Genomic DNA, 24,752 nt, shown 5'->3' with positions numbered 1-24,752 from the left:
TTCCTCATGAGAGGCTTCTAGGAAAAGTAAAAAATCATGGGATAGGTGGCGATGTCCTTTCGTGGATTGCAAACTGGCTAAAAGACAGGAAACAGAGAGTAGGATTAAATGGACAATTTTCTCAGTGGAAGGGAGTGGACAGTGGAGTGCCTCAGGGATCTGTATTGGGACCCTTACTTTTCAATATATTTATAAATGATCTGGAAAGAAATACGAGTGAGATAATCAAATTTGCAGATGACACAAAATTGTTCAGAGTAGTTAAATCACAAGCAGATTGTGATAAATTGCAGGAAGACCTTGTGAGACTGGAAAATTGGGCATCCAAATGGCAGATGAAATTTAATGTGGATAAGTGCAAGGTGATGCATATAGGGAAAAATAACCCATGCTATAATTACACAATGTTGGGTTCCATATTAGGTGCTACAACCCAAGAAAGAGATTTAGGTGTCATAGTGGATAACACATTGAAATCGTCGGTTCAGTGTGCTGCAGCAGTCGAAAAAGCAAACAGAATGTTGGGAATTATTAGAAAGGGAATGGTGAATAAAACGGAAAATGTCATAATGCCTCTGTATCGCTCCATGGTGAGACCGCACCTTGAATACTGTGTACAATTCTGGTCGCCGCATCTCAAAAAAGATATAATTGCGATGGAGAAGGTACAGAGAAGGGCTACCAAAATGATAAGGGGAATGGAACAACTTCCCTATGAGGAAAGACTAAAAAGGTTAGGACTTTTCAGCTTGGAGAAGAGACGACTGAGGGGGGATATGATAGAGGTGTTTAAAATCATGAGAGGTCTAGAACGGGTAGATGTGAATCGGTTATTTACTCTTTCGGATAGTAGAAAGACTAGGGTGCACTCCATGAAGTTAGCATGGGGCACATTTAAAACTAATCGGAGAAAGTTCTTTTTTACTCAACGCACAATTAAACTCTGGAATTTGTTACCAGAGGATGTGGTTAGTGCAGTTAGTATAGCTGTGTTTAAAAAAGGATTGGATAATTTCTTGGAGGAGAAGTCCATTACCTGCTATGAAGTTCACTTAGAGAATAGCCATTGACATTAGCAATGGTAACATGGAATAGACTTAGTTTTTGGGTACTTGCCAGGTTAAATACCTTGCCAGGTTAAATTCCAACAGTGGCCTGGATTGGCCACTGTTGGAAACAGGATGCTGGGCTTGATGGACCCTTGGTCTGACCCAGTATGGCATTTTCTTATGTTCTTAAAAAAAACCTAGTTGATTAGAGGGGCAAAAATATTCAAATCATGGCTTTTGACCAAGTAATTCAAAACGTTACCCAGACAAAGCCTTTTAAATATGGACCTCTGAATACTTAACTCATTAAAAATGCTTCAGTTCCTTTCACTGGCAATCGAGTTGAGAGAAAAGACTCAGATTTGTGTATACCAACGGTGCAGATTTTTTTTTTTATGCTACTATTGAACTTCTGGAATTTATTGGGGATGAGAGTGTTGTGTTTTGCTTGTGTGTTATCATAGATTTTCCTTGTTATGTTTTCTGTGGAGTTTTGGGAGCCCGTTTTAGTTTAATTATTCCAGTGTGTGTTCCTGCATTGGCTGTTACTACTGCTGAGTGAACGGTAATTATATTTTCAATGGTCCTAGAATTATTTTGGAAAAACTCCAGTCGGTATTTAACATTTTCATTTATATCTCTTGAAAGGAAGCAAATATGTCCTGAGCAATTTGTGTTATACATTGATTGCTTTGTATTAGATCAATAAAACTAAATACTCATGAAAAGGGAATACATGTTAATAAAAATTATTAAATACCTTTTTATTGGATTAACAATACATTTCTTGACTAGCTTTTGAGAGCTAATGCTCTTCCTCAGGTCAGAATAGAATGAGAAAAAGATGACATTACCTGGAAATATAAGCGAATCATAAAGGCATTCCAATGATGGGGGAGACAGGGTGGGGGGCAGGTTGATAAGTGATAGAGAGTAAAAAACATCGTAACATAGTAGTAATGGCAGAAAAGAAAACCTACAAGAGAGTCGGTTGGACCATTAAATGACCGATGGGTCAAAGGGGTTCTTAGGGAATTTAAAGCCATTGCAGAAAGGCTAAATGAATTTATTGCTTCTGTGTTTACTAATGAGGATGTTGGGTGAATACCAGCTCTGGAGATGGTTTTCAAAGGTGATGAGTCAGATGAACTGATCCAAATCACAGTCACCCTGGAAGATGTAATAGGCCAGATTGACAAACTAAAGAGTAGCAAATCACTTGGACCAGATGGTATGCACCTCAGGATTCTGAAGGAACTTAAAAATGAAACTTCAGATCTATAGTAAACATTTGTAACCTATCATTAAAATCATCCATTGTACCTGAAGACTGGAGGGTGGCCATTGTAATCCCAATGTTTAAAAAGGGCTCCAGGGGTGATCCAGGAAATTATAAACCGGTGTGCCTGGTTTCAGTGACAGGAAAAATAGTGGAAAGTATTCTAAAGATCAAAATTACAGAGCATATAGAAAGACATGGTTTAATGGAACACAGCCAGCATGGATTTACCCAAGGGAAGTCTTGCCTCACAAATCTGCTTCATTTTTTTGGAATGGGTTAATAAACATGTGGATAAAGATGACTTGGTAGATGGTAGTGTATTTGGATTTTCTGAAGGCATTTGACAGAGTACCTCATGAGAGACTTCTAAGAAAACTAAAAAGTCATGGGATAGGAGGCGATGTCCTTTCGGGGATTACAAACTGGTTAAAAAACAGGAAACTGAGAGTAGGATTAAATGGTTAATTTTCTTAGTGGAAAAGGGTAAACAGTGGAGTGCCTCAGGGATCTTGGACCGGCCTTTTTAATATATTTATAAATGATCTGGAAAGTGACGAGTGAAGTGATCAAATTTGCAGACGATACAAAATTATTCAGAGTAGTTAAAGCACATGTGGATTGTAATAAATTGCAGGAGAACCTTGCGAGACTGAAAGATCGGGCATCCAAATGGCAGATGAAATTTAATGTGGACAAGTGCAAGGTGTTGCACTTAGGGAAAAATAACCTATGCCGTAGTTACACGATGTTAGGTTCCATATTAGGAGCTCCACCCAGGAAAGAGATCTAGATGTCATAGTGGATAACACATTTAAATCATTGGCTCAGTGTGCTGCAGCAGTCAAAAAAGCAAACAGAATGTTAGGAATTATTAGGAAGGGAATGGTGAATAAAACGGAAAATGTCATAATGCCTTTGTATCACTCCATGGTGAGAATTATACACCTTGAGTATTGTGCATAATTCTAATTGCAACATCTTGAAAAAGATACAAATGCACTGTAGAAGGTACAGAGAAGGGTGACCAGAATGATAAAGGGGATGGAACAGCTCCCCTATGAGGAAGGCTAAAGAGGTTAGGGCTGTTCAGCTTGGAGAAGAGATGGCTGAGGGGCATATGATAGAGGTCTTTAAAATCATGAGAGGTCTTGAACGAATAGATCTAAATTGGTAATTTACACCTTTAGATAAGAGAAGGACTAGGGGGCACTCCATGAAGTTAGCAAGTAGTACATTTAAATTGGAGAAAATTCTTTTTCACTGAATGCATAATTAAGCTCTGGAATTTGTTGCCAGAGGATGTGGTTAGTGCAATTAGTGTAGCTGGGTTCAAAAAAGTTTTGGACAAGTTCTTGGAGGAGAAGTCAATTAACTGGTATTAATTAAATTGACTTAGGGAATAGCCATGTCTATTACTGGCATCAGTAGCATGGGATCTTCTTAGTGTTTGGGTACTTGCCAGGTACTTGTAACCTGGATTGGCTACTGTTGGAAACGGGATGCTGGGCTTGATAGACTCTCGATCTGACCCAGTATAACAACTTCTTTTTTCTTTTGTTTCTATCCAATGTGCCCAGCAAGCTTCTTAAGGTAAAAACTGCCACTCTGTGCAGGTTATCCCCAAGCCTTATGATAACCTATAAAATTTACTGATAGCAAATTTTTAATGGATGATGAGCCATCTGGAAAATTCAGAAAGTGCTTTTCTTATGGACTTGGCCATAGAAACAGTCCTGTGTTTGGCCATAGAAACAGTCCTGTGCTTTTTCCCTTGTAACTGCATATCAGTACCTAGGGCCATAAAAGTCAGAGCCCATGATGATGGTCATCTGAATCCAATCCCCCCCCCCCCCACCATCAAAGCGGAGAGCAATGTTGCAGTTGTGTCAAAAACATCAAGGCTTATTGGATAAGGGTAGTAATCCTCATGCATTTTTATTAAGAGTAGTAATTGTTGCTCCGTACAGGTTAACCCCATGCTTATCAGTACCCCGCACCATAAAAATTGGGACCCTTGGTTGTTACCTAAATCCAGTTCCCCTTTTCTCCCTGCCCTTGAGGTGGAGAGCGATGTTGCATTAAAAGCATAAAGACTTATTGATTAAGAGTGGTAACTGCCACACCAGCAAGTTACCCCCATGCGCTCTTATCTTCATTTCCATCCTCTAGCCTTTAGGGATCCACAGTGTTTATCCCATGCCCCTTTGTGTTCACCACCTCCTCTGGAAGGATATTCCAGACATACATCACCCGCTCTGTGAAAAAATATTTCCTGACATTGGTTCAGACATGTGTGTGTGTGTGTGTCCCCCACCCCCCACCCAAGTTTAATTTCATGTCCCCTAGGCTGATTCCTTTCCAGTGGAAAAGGTTTTAAGTTCGTGCATCTTTAAAACCTTTCAGGCATCTGAGGGTCTGCATCATATCTCCCCTACACTTCTTCTCTTCCAGGGTATACATATTTATATCCTTCAGCATCTCCTAATAAGTCTTCCGATTCATACCCCACACTGTATGGTCACCCTTCTCTGGTCTGCCTCTTTCTTGTCCCTATCCTTTTTGAGATATGGCTCCATAACTGAACACAGTACTCCAGGTAAGGCCTCACCAAGGATGTGTACAAGTGCATCATCACTTCCTTTTTCTTACCGGTTATTCCTCTGTCTATACAGAACATAAGAAATTGCCATGCTGGGTCGGACCAAAGGTCCATCAAGCCCAGCATCCTGTTTCCAACAGAGGCCAAACCAGGCCACAAGAACCTGGCAATTACTCAAACACTAAGAAGATCCCATGCTACTGATGCAGTTAAAGCAGTGGCTATTCCCTAAGTCAACTTGATTAATAGCAGTTAATGGACTTCTCCTTAAAGAATTTATCCAAACCTTTTTTGAACCCAGCTACACTAAGGGGTAGATTTTCAGATCGCGCGAATAGGCGTACTTTTGCTGGCGCATCAGGTGCCAGCAAAAGTACGCAGGATTTTAGTAGATACGCGCGTAGCCGCAAAAATCCTGGATTGGCGCGCGCAAGGCTATCGATTCTGTATAGCCGGCGCGCACCGAGCCGCGCAGCCTACCCCCGTTCCCTCCGAGGCCGCTCCGAAATCGGAGCGGCCTCGGAGGGAATCCTCTAACGCCCTCCCCTCACCTTCCCCTCCCTTCCTCTACCTAACCCACCCGCCCAGCCCTGTCTAAACCCCCTCCTTACCTTTGTCGGGGGATTTACGCCTCCCAGAGGGAGGCGTAAATCCCCGCGCGCCAGCGGGACGCAACCTGGGGGCGGGTCTGGAGGGCGCGGCCACGCCCCCGGACCGCCCCGGGCCGTAACCATGCCCCCGGGCCCGCCCCCAAAACGCTGCCGACACGCCCCTAAACGCCGCGCGGCTCGGGCCCGCCCCCCTCACCAAACCCCGGGACTTACGCGAGTCCCGGGGTCTGCGCGCGCCGGTAGGCCTATTGAACATAGGCGCACCGGCAAGCAGGGCTCTTAAAATCCGCCCCTAGCTGTACTAACCACATCCTCTGGTAACAAATTCCAGAGCTTAATTGTGTGTTGAGTGAAAAAGAATTTTCTCTGATTAGTCTTAAATGTGCTACTTGCTAACTTCATGGAATGCCCCCTAGTCCTTCTATTATTCGAAAGTGAAAATAACCGATTCACATCTACTTGTTCAAGACCTCTCATGATCTTAAAGACCTCTATCATATCCCCCCTCAGCCGTCTTTTCTCCAAGCTGATCAGCCCTAACCTCTTCAGCCTTTCCTCATAGGGGAGCTGTTCCATCCCCTTTATCATTTTGGTTGCTCTTCTCTGTACCTTCTCCATCGCAACTATATCTTTTTTGAGATGCGGCGACCAGAATTGTACACAGTATTTAAGGTGTGGTCTCACCATGGAGCGATTATAGAGGCATTATGACATTTTCCATTTTATTAACCATTCCCTTCCTAATAATTCCCTACATTGTTTGCTTTTTTGACTGCTGCAGCACACTGAGCCGACGATTTTAAGTATTATCCACTATGATGCCGAGATCTTTTTCATGGGTGGTAGCTCCTAATATGGAACCTATCATCGTGTAATTACAGCAAGGGTTATTTTTCCCTATATGCAACACCTTGCACTTGTCCATAATAGGTTTTATCTGCCATTTGGATGCCCAATCTTCCAGTCTTGCATGGTCCTCCTGTAATGTATCACAGTCTGCTTGTGATTTAACTACTCTGAATAATTTTGTATCGTCCGCAAATTTGATAACCTCACTCGTCGTATTCCTTTCCATATTATTTATATATATATCCGCTTGGAGAAGAGATGGCTGAGGGGGGATATCATAGAGGTCTTTAAGATCATGAGAGGTCTTGAACGAGTAGATGTGAATCGGTTATTTACACTTTCGAATAATATATAGATAGATACCGTATTTTTCGCTCCATAAGACGCACTTTTTTCCCCCCAAAAGTGGGGGGAAAATGTATGTGCGTCTTATGGAGCGAATATAAAAAAAACAAACAAAAATCTAACAACCCCCCCTCCTGACTCCCCCAAGACCTGCCGACTTAATTTACCGCAACCCCCCACCCTCCTGACCCCCCCAAGACCTGCCGACTTAGTTTACCGCAACCCCTCACCCTCCTGACCCCCCCCAAGACCTGCCGACTTAATTTACCACAACCCCCCCAAGACCTGCCGACTTAGTTTACCGCAACCCCCCACCCTCCTGACCCCCCCCAAGACCTGCCGACTTAATTTACCGCAACCCCCCACCCTCCTGACCCCCCCAAGACCTGCCGACTTAGTTTACCGCAACCCCCCACCCTCCTGACCCCCCCAAGACCTGCCGACTTAGTTTACCGCAACCCCCCACCCTCCTGACCCCCCCCCAAGACCTGCGAAATGTCCCTGGTGGTCCAGCGGGGGTCCAGGAGCGGTCCGGGAACGATCTCCTGGGCGTGGGCCGTCGGCTGCCAGTAATCAAAATGGCGCCGACGGCCCTTTGCCCTTACTATGTCACTGAGACTCAGTGACATAGTAAGGGCAAAGGGCCGTCGGCGCCATTTTGATTACTGGCAGCCGACGGCCCACGCCCAGGAGATCGTTCCCGGACCGCTCCTGGACCCCCGCTGGACCACCAGGGACGTTTGGCAGGTCTTGGGGGGGTCAGGAGGGTGGGGGTTGTTAATTTAAAGGGTTGGGATGGGGGTTTTTTGGGGGGGGGAGGGGTTCCCAGAGAAAAAAGTTTTCTGATCTGGGGAGTGGACCGAAATGGCCCTCCCCAGACCCGAAAACAAAATGGGGAGAAAAAAAAAAGCTATGCACTCCCCTAATTTGCTCCATAAGACGCCCAGACGCAGAGCCGGTTTAGCACAATTTTTTTTTTTTTTTTAAATTTTCCCCCTCTGAATCCTAGGTGCGTCTTATGGTCAGGTGCGTCTTATGGAGCGAAAAATACGGTATATATATTGAAAAAGCACCAGTCCAAGTACAGATCCCTGAGACACTTCACTGTTTACCCTTTTCCACTGAGAAAATTGACCATTTAATCCTACTGTTTCCTGTCTTTTAACCAGTTTGTAATCCACGAAAGGACATCGCCTCCTATCCCATGACTTTTTAGTTTTCTTAGAAGCCTCTCATGAGGGACTTTGTAAAACACCTTTGGAAAATCCAAATACACTACATCTACCGGTTCACCTTTATCCACATGTTTATTAACCCCTTCAAAAAATGAAACAGATTTGTTAGGCAAGGCTTCCCTTGGGTAAATCCATGTTGACTGTGTTCCATTAAATCATGTCTTTCTATATGCTCTACGATTTTGATCTTGAGAATAGTTTCCACTATTTTTCCCGGCACTGAAGTCAGGCTCACTGGACTATAGTTACCCGGATCGCTCCTGGAGCCTTTTTTAAATATTGGGGTTACATTGGCCACCCTCCAGTCTTCAGGTACAATAGATGATTTTAATGATAGGTTACAAATTTTAACTAATAGATCAGAAATTTCATTTTTTAGTTCCTTCACTACCCTAGAATACATACCATCTGGTCCAGGTGATTTGCTACTCTTTAGTTTGTCAATCTGGCCTACTACATCTTCCAGGTTCACAGTGATTTCATTCAGTTTGTCTGACTCATCACCCCTGAAAACCATCTCCGGAACTGGTATCTCCCCAACATCCTTATTAGTAAACACGGAAGCAAAGAATTCATTTAGTCTTTCTGCAATGGCTTTATCTTCCCTAAGAGCCCCTTTAACCCTTCGATCATCTAATGATTTCTTGCTTCGGATATATTTTAAAAAGTTTTTTATTATGCGTTTTTGCCTCTGTGGCCAACTTCATTTCAAATTCTTTTTTCGCCTCTCTTATCAATTTTTTTACACTTAACTTGACAATGCTTATGTTTTATGCTATTTTCTTCAGATGGATCCTTCTTCCAATTTTTGAAGGATGTTTTTTGGCTAAAATAGCCTCTTTCACCTCATCTTTTAACCATGACGGGAATCGTTTTGCCTTCATTCCACCTTTCTTAATATGTGGAATATATCTGGACTGTGCCTCTAGGATTGTATTTTTAAACAATGTCCATCCCTGTTGAACACTTTTAACCTTTGTAGCTGCATCTTTCAGTTTTTTTTCTAACTATTTTCCTCATTTTATCAAAGTTTCCCTTTTGAAAGTTTAGTGTTAGAGCTGCAGATTTACTTATTGTCCCCCTTCCAGTTATTAGTTTAAATTTGATCATGTTTGATCACTGTTGCCAAGTGGCCCCACCACAGTTACCTCTCTCACCAAATCCTGCGTTCCACTAAGAATTAAATCTAAAATAGCTCCCTCTCTTGTTGGTTCCTGAACCAATTGCTCCATGAAGTAGTCATTTATTACATCCAGGAACTTTGTCTCTAGCAAGTCCTGATGTTACATTTACCCAGTCAATATTGGGGTAATTGAAATTTCCCATTATTAGTGCACTGGCAAATTGGTTAGCTTCCCTGATTTCTCTTAGCATTTCATCATCTGCCTGACCATTTTGTCCAGGTGGATGGTAGTATACTCCTATCATTATACTCTTACCCAACACACATGGGATTACTACCCATATAGAATCTACTGAGCATTTAGTCTCTTGTATGATCTTTATCCTGTTGGACTCTATAACTTCCTGGACATAAAGTGCCACACCCCCACCAAGTTGATCCTCCCTATCATTGCAATATTTGTACCCTGATATAGCACTGTCCCATTGGTTATCTCCTTCCACCAAGTCTCTGTGATGCCAATTATGTCAATCTCATTATTTGCTGCTATACACGCTAACTCTTCCGTCTTACTTCTTAGACTTCTGGCATTGGCATACAGACATTTCAAAGTTTGTTTTTTGTTTGTATTAACCACTTGCTTTTCAGTTGTTAGGGATAATTTGGAAATCATTAGCTTCGGTGATTTTTTTTTACATATAGGCACATGGACTATGTTTGCTTTTAATGGAACCTCTCTGTTGGAATGCCCTAACTCTCCTGTTTCATTAGTATCCTTCAAGGATACATTTCTCCGAACCATGCACTGCTGAGTGACTGTCTGCTTTCCCCCTTGTTCTAGTTTAAAAACTGCTCTATCTCATTTTTTGAAAGTTAGTGCCAGCAGCTTGGTTCCACTCTGGTTAAGGTGGAGCCCATCCTTTCGGAAAAGTCTCCCCTTTCCCCAAAAGTTTCCCCAGTTCCTTACAAAACTGAATCCCTCTTCCCTGCATCATAGTCTCATCCATGCATTGAAATTCTGGAGCTCTGCCTGCCTCTGGGGACCTGCACGTGGAACAGGAAGAATTTCAGAGAATGCCACCCTGGAGGTTCTGGATTTCAGTTTCCTACCTAAAATCCTAAATTTGGCTTCCAGAACCTCTCCCCCACATTTTCCTATGTCGTTGGTGCCCACGTGTACCACGACAGCCGGCTCCTCCCCAGCACTGTCTATAATCCTATCTAGGTGACACGTTAGGTCCGCCACCTTTGCACCAGGCAGGCAAATTACCAGGCAGTCCTCACGTCCACCAGCCACCCTGCTATCTACATTTCTAATAATCGAATCACCAACTATGATGGCTGGTCTAACTCTTCCCTCCTGGGCAGTAGCCTTGGGAGACTTGTCCTCAGTGCGAGAGGACAATACGTCACCTGGAGAGCAGGTCCTTGCTACAGGATCACTTCCTGCTACACCAGGGTGATGTTCTCCTACTGGGAGACCTTTCTGATCCAAGGCAGCACTGGGGCTGCCAGACTGGATTTGGGATTTTGCTACTATGTCCCTGAAGGTCTCATCAATGTACCTTCTGCCTCAGCTTCTCCAAGTCTGCTCTCTAGCCTCCAGAGATCGGACTCGTTCCCTGAGAGCCAGGAGCTCTTTTGCACCAAGTGCACACATACAATCTCTCACCAGTGAGTAAAAAATCATACATGTGACACTCAATGCAAAAGACTGGAAAGCTTTCCCCCCTCCCCTCCCCCCCCTTGCTGCTGCTGGACTGCTGCCTTCATCTTAGTTTTATTCAGTTCCTAGTTAAGTTTATGATACTAAGGGAGTTGGAATGAGAGTACTTTAAATTTACAGGTGAATTTACTAATTAATCAGCTAGTGTCCTACAAGGGGATGATTAAACTTTCAATAAGGGCTGGTACAATAGTATGATTTAGATAAGACCCTGATTGATTTCTAATGAGAAAGTGTCTCATGCCTAAAAATCAGGGGTTGAGTGGGTGGGAAAGATAGACACTAGAATTAACTATTTCTGGCTTGCTTATTACCTCAGACACACACAAACTCTAAAGAATATATCCCTTAATTTCACCTTTCACCAAACTTTTATAAGCCCAAAAATTTCTGAAAGCTATACTTACCAATCCTCTTTATCCACCGTTAAATTAATCTTCACTCAGTTAATGGAAGGGTTTGAGATTCGCGTGCCGTTAGGCGCGCGCTTCCGGTCCTCCTCTACTGCAATAGGTGTGGGGCCGCTGGAAGCTGGGGCTGTGGATCACTTGCAATGACCTCTGGATGCCTCTCCTGGGGGATGCTGGGGGCAGTATGCAGATGAGCCTTCCGGTCCTCCTCTACTGCTCAGCATTCTTCTGGCTAATAAAGTGTGAGAAATCTAGGTCTTTGAGTCCTTTTGTGAAAAAGCAGTCTTTTAATTCCTTTGGCAGTTGCAACAGTCAGAATCATAATCTAAAAAATGTGTGGTTAGTTTCTTTTTTTTGTGTGTTTATTTAGGAATGTTATACTGTACATTGCTTTTTGTGTACGCATAACCAGTTTTTATTAAAAATGTGACTGCTTATTTCAATTGATCAGCGATCACTGATTATGGTCCATTTTTTGGGCATTTATTTTTATTTAATAGGGGTTGGTTATGGCTAATAATTTGATTTCATGGATGTGTATGAAAATTGTATATATTTTTTTATTGACTATACTAGTTTGTAAACCTGTATTTTTTTGCTCTTAATTTGCATTGAGCCTGGTTGCAATGAAAAGGTAGTTTTTAAATTGATGATGATGGCCTTGTTCCCTCCTTTTCCCGTTGCTAGCAGGGCTGAATTAGCCATGCTGTCATGGGAAATGTCATTCAGGCCCAGGAGGCGGAGCTTTTCCAAGCAGAGGCCAGAGTTTTGCTCTCTGCGGCTGCGCTTGTGTTCCCGCGCAGGAAAGTAACAGATTCTCCTCAGTCTATTCTTTCCACGCGCGGGATCGCACGCGGAGCTGGTTTTCTCCGCAGCATTTTGGTTCTCAAAATGTCTAAAAAAAAAAATAAAAATCAGGATTTAAACCCTGCAGATGCGGGAAGGTAATGTCGGTCATGGATGGCCATGATCGATGTTACCGGTGCCTTGGGCCAAATCACAGTCAAAGCGATTGTGAATTTTGTGCCCAAATGTCACCGAGGGCCCAAAGACAGCGGGGCCTACAGGATGAGAGAGCTGAATTTTTCGGAGCCTTCCGAGATTCACTCTTCACCAGGGCCCTCGAAAAAGCCGGCCCCACCACTAAAAAGAGAAGCGTCGTGGGATCCTAGACCCTCCAGGCCTGGAGGTAAGGACTTTTCACGACGCCCTAGGCTATCTGATCAGGGACCTGATCCGGGGGACTGAGACAAGAATTCGGCCTCGCTATCAAAGATGACGCTGTCCTCTAAGCACCGCGTGTCGAAATATACTACGATGTATAAGATGCCGGGAGCGGCACAGGCGACGCCGAAACACGCCACGAAGCAAGTGATGCACACTGCGCCGAGATGCATGGCGCCAAAAAAACACACTATGGCGCCGACGACGCAGAAAAGTACGGCGCCAAAAGATGCAGCGCAAGGACCGGCGCCAACGGCACACACTGCGCAAAGACAACACATAAGCCACAACAGTCATCCATCAAGTACAACATACTTTAAAAAGACAGCATGAGTCTCCAGGGGTATCTCATTCAACCTCTAAAGATTCAACCCCAAACCATTCTTTTAGTTCATAGTCCTAAAATCCACTTCTAAAGGATACAGACCAAAGCATAGGAGACAGTCACCGTCAGAAAAGAGAACCTGTACAGAAACCTTGTCGGGCCATCACCATAGGCATTCGCATCACTCGCACCATAAAAAGGCTACACAAAAAAGTAAGGGGACGTAAGCCCTTCTACTTCTATTTCTTCTCATACACAAGGTTCGAAACCTTTACACAGATCAAACAGGGACGTAATACAAGTTCCTTTCTCCAGTGCCTCTACATCCTCACATAATTCCATTAAGACTACAGAAGACAATAGACCAAATAAGATGTCCGGGAAGACTCATGATGTCCCACATAATCTACCTCCACCATATCCTGTGGAGCCTAGTACAAGTGATGTACCTAAACAGACCGGTAGTTAAGCAATGCCTCCGCAAACAAAAGAGGTGTTTTTTCAGTTATCTCAATTGTTAGCAGGAATTTTTGAAATCCTTGAATCATCCTTTAAAATGTCTAACGATGCCTCTGCAAATTCCCCGGAACCGAGTATACACACTTCCAGGGAACCATCGGTGGAGCTTCCGTTATCTCACGTAAGATGTCACCCAACTTCGCCAGTTCAAAACCCAGAAACGCTAATGGACTCCATGTCTCCACAAACGTCACCATCCTTGTCTACTGGGTACCCATCTGACCCACCAGAACAGCCGCAGGAACCGTATTCCCCTTCAGAGGACCTCACTTACCCAAAAGTTTTAGAAAAATTGGGTACGATATTACACCTAGAGGTCCAAAAGGAGACAGATCTTAGAATGGAAACTATGGGTCTCCTGAAGATTTTTGATGCTCTAGGGGAACCCACGTCTCTCCCACCGCAAGAAGTCATACGTAGTGTCTTACAGAAATCCTGGGAAACGCCATACTCTTTGTCAGCGGTTTCAAGAAAGACTGATATAAAATTCCGAATGCCGGAAACATCACACTACACTATACCACAATTACCACATTCATCAATTGTGGTCGAATCTGCGATGCAAAGATTTAAGAAGGCAAAGACACATACCTCCTATCCACCAGGCAAAGACAACCGATGTTTAGATGAGTTTGGAAGGAAAATGTACCAGAATGCAATGTTAAACGCCCGCATTATGCACCATCAATTCTATATGGTACAATATCTATATGAGTGCATACAAGCCACAAAAGGTATGCTTACATCGACTGGAGACCAGGTACCACCACCTCTCCATGATATGGAAGAGTGTTCTAGACATCTTTTGAGGGCGATATATGAAGGATTTGAGACATCTTCCAGGGCGTCTGCTACAGCCATTGCAGCTCACAGAATGGCATGGCTGCGTTCCAGTGCTATAGGGGAAGATCTTCATGAAAAACTAGCTAACCTCCCGTGTACAGGAAACAATTTATTTGGAGAGCGCTTTCAGGAAACAGTAGGCAAATTAAAAGATGAAGCTCTAGTGGTTCAATCCTTGACATCGCAGCCACAATACTCGTCTACACGCCATTACTAATGCTCTAATCGTCGACAATCGTATACCCGAAGACCCTACCGGTCTTTCCAGTCATTCCATACACAGTCTTACCCATCTTACCAGCGTCTTCAAACGCATCAACGGAGGTGTAAGTCACAAAACCAGAGGCAGCCGACCCAACAACCGGCAAACCCCGGTAAAATCAACACCATCTTTTTAATACCTCAGCCACCACCACAGCATCAAGCACCATCCGGCAGAATCCATTCTCGCCTGGGAGATGATAACATCCGATCAATGGGTTTTAGAGATTGTACGACACTGTTACCAACTCCAATTTACCACAAAACCCACATTACCCCACCTTGCAATTCAAAGGCCTCAAGGGTCCCAAACACAACTAGGGGAGGAGATTGCTTTACTGCACAAACAACAAGCCATACAACTGATTTCTCAGAAAACCCGAAACAGGGTTTTATTTCCTCATTCCCAAGAAGTCGGGTGGCCTTCATCCCATACTGGATCTTTGAGAGTTGAACAAGTTCAAGATGGTGTTGTTGAAATCAATCCTACCTTTGATTCAACCCGATTGGATGTGTTCCATCGATCTGAAGGATGTGCTCACACACATTCCAATCCATCCATCCTCTTGGCGTTACCTATGCTTTCACTACAGGCATCAACATTACCAGTACAAGGTTCTTCCCTTTTGGACTATCGGCTGTACCTAGGGTTTTCACCAAATGCATGGTAGTGGTGGCTCATCTCAGACAACAGGGTATGACCATCTTTCCATATCTGGACGATTGATTGATAATAGCCTCGACTCCGAACATTTTGATCGATCTCCTCTGACGGGTGATAGAGTGCTTACAGGAATTGGGGATGGTGATCAATTTTCAGAAATCACATCTACAGCCAACACAAAAGCTGCAATTCATAGGAGCATGTCTGGACACCACTCGCAACCGGGCATACCTACCAAAAGACAGGGCAATACAAATGTCAACTCCTCCATTTGTTGAACCAAATTCGAAGACCTTCGGCGAGACAAGTTTTAATTGTCCTAGGTCATATGGCAGCAGCTATTTTCACGGTCCCAAACACCAGACTACACATGCGATGCCTGCAATGGGGTTTAAAACGTCAGTGGAAACAGCACTCGCAACCATTGACACAAAGACTATCGTTAACATCCAAGATGAGAAAGGACATAGCATGGTGGCTCCTGGACTCCACCTCTTCCAAGGGAGCATTATTCAGCCCCCCTCCTTACAATGCAGTCTTAACCACTGATGCGTCTCGCAAGGGATGGGGAGCACATCTCGAGATTTTCGAAACACAAGGTTTATGGACAATGTCCGAGCAGTCTGTGCAAATAAATTTATTGGAACTCAGAGCGATTCGAAATGCACTACAAGTGTTTCAAGATCACCTGAAGGGCCACAGGGTCATGATCTACACGGACAATCAAGTGGCGCTGTTTTACATCAACAAACAAGGAGACCCTGATGATCTTCGAACATGCTCACCGACATTGCATACATTTGCAAGTAACTTACCTACCAGGAGTAGCAAATACAAGAGCGGACAGGCTAAGTCTCATCTTTCATCCTCATGAATGGGCACTCAATTCAGATGTAGCCCACAGCATCTTCATATAATGGGGGACACCCTCAATAGATCTCTTTGCAAAGGAAATCAACACTCAAGTTTCCAACTTCTGTTCATTAAGACCCAGCCCGCTCAGGTTGCCTTCCTCATCCTGTGGACAACAGGCCTCCTGTATGCCTTTCCTCCCATACAACTCATTACCTGGACAATTCAAAAGTGCATAACAGACAGGGCTCAACTGATACTCGTAGCCCCAGCCTGGCCCAGACAGCCGTGGTACAGTTTCCTTCTACGACTGTCTATCAAAGACCCAATTCGACTACCGAATCGCCCGGATCTACTGTTCCAAGAACAGAGGACACTCCTGCACCCGCTACACTCATCTCTCCTAACAGAACAAGGAGTTTCTACTTCAACGCAGTTCATCTTGTTAGAATCCAGGAAACTATCAACTAGGAAAAATTATAGCTATAAATGGAAGCGCTACTCTACCTGGTGTACTTCCAAGGGCATAACACCATTGGACTGCTCACCTGAACTACTCATGGACTACCTTCATACACTATTCACAGCTGGTCTAGCAACATCATCCATTAGGGTTCATCTTGGTGCCATAGGGGCATATCATAGGCCAGTTAGGAATATTCCTATCTCCAATCACCCCTTGCTCTCTCGTTTCATTAAAGGGCTAACTCACCTTCGTCCCCCGATCTCTAAGCCTCCAGTTCCATGGAAACTCAACATAGTTCTTGAACAGCTCATGCTTTCCCCGTTTGAACCTAAGGACTCGGCACACATGAAATACCTTACATGGAAGGTAGCATTCCTGGTAGCGGTAACATCAGCACGCCGAGTCAGTGAATTGCAATCCTTAGTCCACTATGCTCCATATTTACAGTTTTATCACCAAAAGGTAGTTCTCAGGACTCACCCATCCTTCCTCCCAAAGGTGGTTTCTCAATTCCATCTAAATCAAGCCATAGAACCTCCCATCTTTTTCCCTAAACCTCACTCTAATGATAGGGAAAAACTACTGCATACACTGGACTGCAAAAGAGCGTTAGCGTACTACAAAGAGAGAACACACTCTGATTCCCGTGTTTCTCAACTATTTGTCTCTTTCGACCCGAAAGCACGTGGACTTCCAGTGGCTAAACGCACCATCTCCAGCCGGATAGCGCAGTGCATCAAATTCTGCTACGACAAACAGAAATTACATCTACATTCTGTTCCCAAAGCTCACCAAGTTAGAGCAGTGGTGGCCTCTTTGGTGCACCGCAAAAATGTACAACCTATAGACATTTGCAAGGCAGCTACATGGTCATCGCTCCATACCTTCACATCCCACTACTGCCTTGATCAACAAACAGCCACTGATCCGAAGATAGGGCAAGTAATCCTGCAATCTCTATTCTATTAATCACAGACTGAGGAGAATCTGTTACTTTCTTGCGCGGGAACACACGCGCAGCAGCAGAGAGCAAAACTCTGGCCTCTGCTTGGAAAAGCTCCGCCTCCAAGGTCTAAATGACAGATCCCATGACAGCATGGCTAATTCATCCTGCTATCTCGGAAACACCGTTTACGGTAAGTAAACTTGCTTTTCAGAAAAAATGTGTACTTTCTTTTTTTTCCTGAGGATGTACAGAAATGAAATGGCATGACTAAAGCTCCATAGCACGTTTCACTTTGTGAAGGTTGAATTCAGTTTCTGTATGTAGACAATCAGGTGTTTGACAAAGCAAAAAAAAAAATCGTTCTTGGCCGGACTTAAATATAATTTTCCTAAAACATTTTAAAAAGATGAAAAATTCACACTTTTTTTTTTTTTTTTTTAAAGTTATGGTTCCTTTATGATTTTTGGGTTTTTTTTGTCTCGGCAGGAGGTCATGAGAGTTCTGTGGCTTATTATTGACAACATGCGCCAACAGTGGCTGCTCTTAGCTGCGTGCTTTTGGGTGCTCTTCATGGTCATAGTTGCTAGCAAGTTCATCACTTTGACTTTTAAAGATGCTGATGGTAAGTCCCCTTTTGAAGTCAAACTTGGCATAGCAAGACATATATTTAAATAACATTTTGTTCCAGAGTGGCACTGAATTATGTGTTCATTTATATAGCGCTTTTCATCTAAAGTTCATTTAATTAGGGAAATAAACTGGATCCTTTCTGTGGAGATAGATTTGATAGACTAGACCAGTAGTTCTCAACCTTTTTTCTGTCAGGACACACCTGACAGATGGTTCTCACATGTGTGACACACTGAACACATGATCATCATAGGGCTAAATGTAAAAGTACAGTTTGCATCCACAGGAACCTCCCTGACCCACAATTATGGATGTAAAGCAGAATTATGACATTCCCCATACAACTCACCTTACAAAAAATATATTCTGGTTCTGGTGTCATCTCAGTAACAGCAACACAAACTCCAACTACCAGGCTCAATAGCCCTACTTATGAAAAGACAGCAGTTTATCACTAATGCATGTGCTCTTGAGAAAATACAACAAATAAGACTGATATAATAAAATACCTCACCTCGGTCACATACACAGAACTGACCTAACATACTCCCAGGATCTGCAGTAATGCACATAAACTAATTGGCACACAGGTACATTTGTATTATGGAGTGCACTCAAACAGTAACAACCCTACGTATGAAAAGACAGCACTACAAATATTAAATCAGGCCCTAAACACCAATACACCTCCTATTAGGAAAACAGAACTAGCCAAGCAGCTATAGATCCCAACACAGAAATAATTGTATAACTATACTAATAAGCAGAATAAATGTTTCACAACAACTATGAACAGAATAATATCCAACAATTAAAAACTCATAAAAATTATTTAAAATTCTCCAATCACCAATAAAATATTTCAAAACAGCAGACACATCACATAATATTCAGTAATTAAAATGGCAGTCAGTCAAGAAAAATAAACTTAAAAAGCCACCTTTACTAGCCCCCCTCCAGCAGCTCTCCTACTCCTCTTCCATGCAAGCCAGTAGCACACACCAGAAGCAGTAGTGGCTGAAGTTCTGTACTCATGGTCCTCTTCCTTAGTGCCGTCGACCAGTCTCTCTGTCTCTCACACACACGCATACCAGTTACACCCCCATGACCAGTTTCGGTCTTTCACACACCAATCATCTCCCGACCAGTCTCTCTGTCTCATGCACACACACAGGCTTCCCACTCCCATGTTCTATCTTACATATACAGGCTTCTCACTCCCATGCTGTGTCTCACATACACCCATGTTTCTCACTCCTATGCTAGCTCTCTCCACATGCAAAGGCTTCTCATTCTCACAATCACTTTATCTCTTTCACACACACACTCCAGTCATCTCCCTGACCAGTCACTACCATTGTCTCTCCTATATACACACACATCACCTCTCTGACCAGTTTCTGTCAATCATGCAAGTGCTCTCTCTCACACACTTTACATAGATGATCTCAATCAAATGCTCTCACTTACACACAGGCTCTCAATCACAGTTACACATGCACACTCTCAATCACACATACATTCTCTCACAGACAGGCTGGCTGTCTCTCTCTCATTTCCTGCCCCCCCCTCCCCCCTAGCACAAATGGTAGCTGCAGCAGTTTCCTCCTCTAGCCCCCGCAGGCCAAGAAAGAAGAATCCCATCGGCCATGGGAGGCTAATTCTGCTGTCTCCTGTGCCGATTTCTGGCTGCTTCTGATTTTGCTTCGGGGCCGCCGCTGCCGCCGCTAATTTTTTGAGCAGTATGGCTCTTTCTTCTTCCTGCGCACCCCACTGCACATCACTTCCAGTCTTCACCGGGGCGAGAACCCATCAGATTAGAAAAACAGAAGCAGGCGTCCTACTTGGAACCCGTTCCCAGTAAGTCGATAACACTTCTGAAGGCCAAAGCGGTACAATGAAGCATGGGCATTCCTGTAAGAGCCTGGACGCACTGAAGCGCAATCAAACAAGCGCCAATGCGTCGAATGCGTCACCCAACACATGTCGTGAGGACTGGAGTTGGACCGAGCCTTCAAGGCCAATGCAAATCGGCCGATGAACTGCATCGACTGGACAAACAGCGAGAAGTACGTCAAAATCGGCGTCCAACTCCGCATGTGTCGAAGCTGATGAAAACTAAGAAAACATTGACACATTCGACGCAAAATCACTACGTGTCTGAGGGTTTGGCCCAGGGACAGTTGCACCAGGATAAAGATCCTACCTATGGTATCTACCATCTTTGATCTGCCGACACCCCTCACATTCCGAAGCGCTCCTCTTCATCGACTCCGGACAGATGTCACACTGCTAGGGTCACAGGCCAGGGAATCTTCAGACCGCCCTTTTAAAGCGGGCTGGGAAATCAACTTCCCCTAGGAGGGGTCAAGACAGCTCTCCACCAGCTAAGGAGAAAAAGTAATCTGTATCTACTACCCAATGGTTACAAGCTGCAGCCTCTCAATTACTGTCCCAGATTACGGAGCTTCTTCAAACCATCTTTGACACGTTAGTGTCCTCTCAGAATCCACAAACTCCCTCTAGCCCGTCAGAGCATTCTATTATATCTTTCCCCTCCCTGCATACAATCAGATGATGAGGAATCAGTACTGGAGCCAGCCCATCGGGACCCAGACCAAGTGGAGAGCCAGTTACTCCTCTCCACCCTCCCCCGAATCTTCACTGAGTATGCCATCAGACCTTCCGGAGGAGCCACCAGAACCATCATCGCCCCTGGAGGATCTCTCATACCCCAGATTTATAGAGAAGGTGGGAACCTCATTGAACCTAGAAACCAAAAAACTCCCAGATCCTAGGGCAGACATGCACGGGTTACTCAAGATTTTTGATGTACCCGCAGAACCAACAGCCTTGCCATCACATTCAGTCTTGGATGGAGTAATGGACAGGACATGGGAGTCGCCTTTCTAAGTGCCCCCTACTTCCAAGAAGAAAGACTTAAAATTCAGGATGCAGAAGTCTGTATAATTTATTTATTTATTTATTTTCGTTTTTTCTATACCGGCATTCGTGAGAGTGTCACATCATGCCGGTTTACAATAAACAGGGGAGTGATGAAAGGTATAGAGAACGAAGTAAATAACAGGTGCTGAACCAAAAAACAGTTGCAGTTACAATAAAACAGGGATAAGTACAACTTGGAGCAGAGAAGTGATAGGAAAATTAACATAATATATTAACCCAACTTTGACGAGGTACATTTTACAAAGATTTGACGAGGTACATTAACAGGAGATTATGGTATTTGCTAGGTATTGTCCATTTGAACTAATTGTAGGATTTATTACGTGAGTGTAGTGATAGGAAGTATTGGTTTTCTGCATATGGGTAGTTATTGGAAGATGGTTAGAGGTGAGTTATGGTTTAATCCGAGTCTGGGAAGGCTTTTTTGAATAGCCACGTTTTGAGTCTTTTCCTGAAAGTTGGGAGGCAAGGTTCCTGCCGTAGCTCCGGTGGGATGGAGTTCCAGAGAGGAGGTCCTGCTGTGGAGAAAGCCCCGTCTCTGAAGGTTATATGAAGGGAGGTTTTGGAATGAGGTACCTGAAGAGATTCCTTATAGTACTCTCTTATAGGTCTGGAGGATGTGTGTTTTTTGAAAGGGATTTGAAGGTTGAGCGGAGAGATTTGTTGGATAGCCTTGTATATTGTGGTGATGGACTTGTATAATATTCTATAATGAATCGGCAACCAGTGTAGGTCTTTGAGGTTCGGGGAGATGTGATCTCTTCTCCTTGTATTTGTAAGTATTCTGGCTGCTGTGTTTTGCACCATCTGAAGAGGTTTGGTATGCGATGATGGGAGACCTAATAGTAAAGCGTTGCAATAGTCTAACTTGGAGAAGATTATTGCTTGTAGGATTGTCCTGTAGTCATGGTTGTGGAACAGTGGTTTTATTCTTTTTAGGACGTGCAGTTTATAAAAGCAGTCCTTGGTGGTTTGGTTTATAAACGCTTTTAGGTTTAGCTGATTATCAATGATCGCTCCCAGATCTCTCACTTGGGCTGTTTGTAGGTTTGCTGAAAGGTTTGTGGGGATGTAGCTGTTCTCCGTGGATATGAGAAGGAGTTCCGTTTTTGAGGAATTTAGGATTAAATTCAGGCTGGAGAGGAGGGAGTTAATTTCTCAGAGGCAAGTTTCCCATAGATCTAGGGTTTTTTTTGATGGATTCTTTGATGGGGATCACAATCTGAACATCGTCAGCGTAAAGATAGTATTTTAGGTTCAGGTTGGTTAGTAATTGGCAGAGAGGGAGAAGGTAGATGTTAAAGAGAGTAGGTGAGAGGGATGAGCCTTGTGGGACTCCTAGAGGTGAAGGGTGGCGCTTAGATTCTTTGTTGTGTATTTTGACCTTGTAGCCTCTGTTTTTCAAGAATGTATTGAACCAGGCCAATGCGGTGCCAGCTATGCCGATGTTTGATAGTTGGTTAAGGAGTATTGCATGGTTTACCGTGTCAAAGGCGGCTGAGAGGTCCAAGAGAATCAATAAATAGGCCTGGCCTTTGTCAAGGCCCATGATGAGGTAATCTGTCAAGGAAATAAGAAGTGATTCGGTGCTTAATGATTTCCTGAAGCCATATTGAGAGGGGAAAAGAATTTTGTGATCCTCAAGGTAGTCTGATAATCTAGTGTTAACTAGTTTTTCCATGACCTTGGCGATGAAAGGGAGGTTGGAGATTGGGCGAAAGTTGGTGGGGTCTTCTGGATCTAGGTTTGGTTTTTTCAGGAGCGGTTTAATGGAAGCCATTTTAAGGTCGTCTGGATAGATTCCTTGGGATAAGGAGCAGTTGATGTCTGCCATGGCTTTGGAGATGGTGTCTGGAATAAGAAGTAGTAGTTTGGACGGGATATGGTCAAAAGGGTGAGACGAGGGTTTCATTTTTTTCAGTACTCTTAGGATCTCTGAAGTTGTGGTAAGTTCGAAAGAGTTGAGAGAGATGTTTATGTTGGGGTGTAGATAAGTATTGTGAGGAGAAGAGGTATTGGGCGTCAGCTTTATTAGAAGGTTAGTGATTTTGTTGCTGAAGAAGAGGGCCAGCTCCTCTGCTTTTTCTTGGGCTTTGTTAAGCGGTATATCCGGTGCTTGGATTTGTGTTAAGTTGGAGACGTAGGCGAACAGGGCTTTAGCGTCAAAAATCATGTGATGGACCTTATAAGCGTAGAAGTCTCTTTTTGTTTTTAACATGGTGCTTTTGTAGCGGTGGAGGGCAAGTTTGTAGGCGGAGAGGGAGGACACTGTAGGTGCTTTGCGCCATTTGCTTTCATTCTGTCTAAGGGAGAGTTTTATTTTTGTATAATATGTTTATTGCATTTTCATAAACATCTTAGACATGGCAAATGATACAGGGAAAGGAGACAAATGTAACAGCCATGAGCATGAGGTATTACTTTATGACCCCAGCTCGGGCTTTTCAAGCTAAGGTCTGTACTTCCCCTATGTGCAAGAAGTGTAAACTGGGAGAAGGCTCTTATCCTCATTGTTTTTGGTCTTGCCCAGTGATCTATGCTTTTTGGTCGCAGATCATTCAAACGTACGGACAGCTACTAAAGAGGGACCTTCCGACGAACCCTATGTGGTGGTTGTTTGGGGTGGCGCCGATACTTCTACCTAAGATACAGGTGGCTGAGCACCATTTTATTTGTAAAGCTGGGCTGATAGCCAAGAAGGTGATTCTTACGGGGTGGGTGGGTGAGGACGCACCCAGACATGATCATTGGTTTACATTGCTTATTAAGCTTTATACTTTAGAATTCTTCAGCGCCAGACAATCCTCGGCTAAACGTAGATTAGATGTTGAAACAATTTGGAAGCCTTTAAACACATATCTAAGGCCTACCATTAGTCCCTGCCCGTAATACTCTTCTATGGTCCTGAACTAAGCCCTGCCCAGAGTTCTGCAGCAGCTGAGTACAAGTAGTCCCAAGAGGGAGAGTTTTAGATTTTGAAGTTCTTCATTAAACCAAGGTTGTCTTTTAGGATGGTTGTGTTTGAGTTTTTTAGTTGTCAGAGGACAGAGTTTGTTTGCTGCCGCTTTTGTTATATTATGCCATGAATGAAAGGTTGAATTCGGAGTGGAGATGTCTATGAGGGAGAGTTCTAATACTAGGTGATTATGGAGGTCATCGGAGGTGCATGATTTCCTGTAAGTGAATTGTTGTTGAGGGGCTTGATTGCTGTTTCTTTGTGTCAGCGAGATGGTGGTCGAGATTAGGGCGTGGTCTGACCAGGGTACTGGTTCGCAGACCGGTTGTGTAGAGTTAGAGATGCCTGAGTTAATGAAGATGAGGTCTAAGGTATGACCTGCTCTGTGGGTGGGTTTATTGATAATCTGCTTGAAGCCTAAGGCTGCCATGGCAGTAAGGAGTGTTTCGCCGTTGGTAGAAAGAGAGGGGTCGTCGACATGTAAGTTGAAATCTCCAAGTACTATTGCTGGGGAATCCAAATTTAAGTAAGAGGCTGTTAGTTCTAGAAAGGGTGATGCGTCCGAGTCGAGAAGGCCTGGGGGGGCATAGACAAGAAGGATTTGAAGATCGTCTGATTTGAAGAGGCCTGTTTCAAGTTTGGTAGGTGAGTTGACTGGGTATTGAGTGAGATTCAGATGTTTTTTGGCAGCAAGAAGTATACCCCCTCCTCTTCTTTTCTGTCGGGGAATAGAGAAGAAATTGTAGGTATGCGTTGGTAATTGATTAATTAGTGCAGTGTCTGTAGGTTTAAGCCAAGTTTCAGTTATGGCGCAGAGGTCTGGGTTTGCATCAAGAAGAAGGTCGTTGAGTATCAGGGTTTTCTTGGTGA

At 43.8% G+C, this 24,752-nt stretch overlaps 1 protein-coding gene across 2 annotated transcripts in view; it reads left to right on the top strand.

Annotated features, from left to right (window-relative positions):
• The window catches only part of CHST10 (carbohydrate sulfotransferase 10), an 87,202-nt gene that overhangs the window by 10,896 nt on the left and 51,554 nt on the right, over nt 1-24,752 (top strand). For both annotated transcript variants that reach the window (XM_029604793.1, XM_029604794.1), the window contains exon 3: nt 17,816-17,951. In XM_029604793.1, coding sequence (XP_029460653.1) covers nt 17,816-17,951 — 136 coding nt within the window. The remainder of the gene's footprint in view (nt 1-17,815; nt 17,952-24,752) is intronic.

This window comes from Rhinatrema bivittatum, chromosome 5 (genome assembly GCF_901001135.1).
Source record: "Rhinatrema bivittatum chromosome 5, aRhiBiv1.1, whole genome shotgun sequence".
NCBI lineage: Eukaryota > Metazoa > Chordata > Amphibia > Gymnophiona > Rhinatrematidae > Rhinatrema > Rhinatrema bivittatum.
Note: the sequence above shows the minus strand (reverse complement) of the source record. Positions and strands in the feature narration are given on the sequence as shown.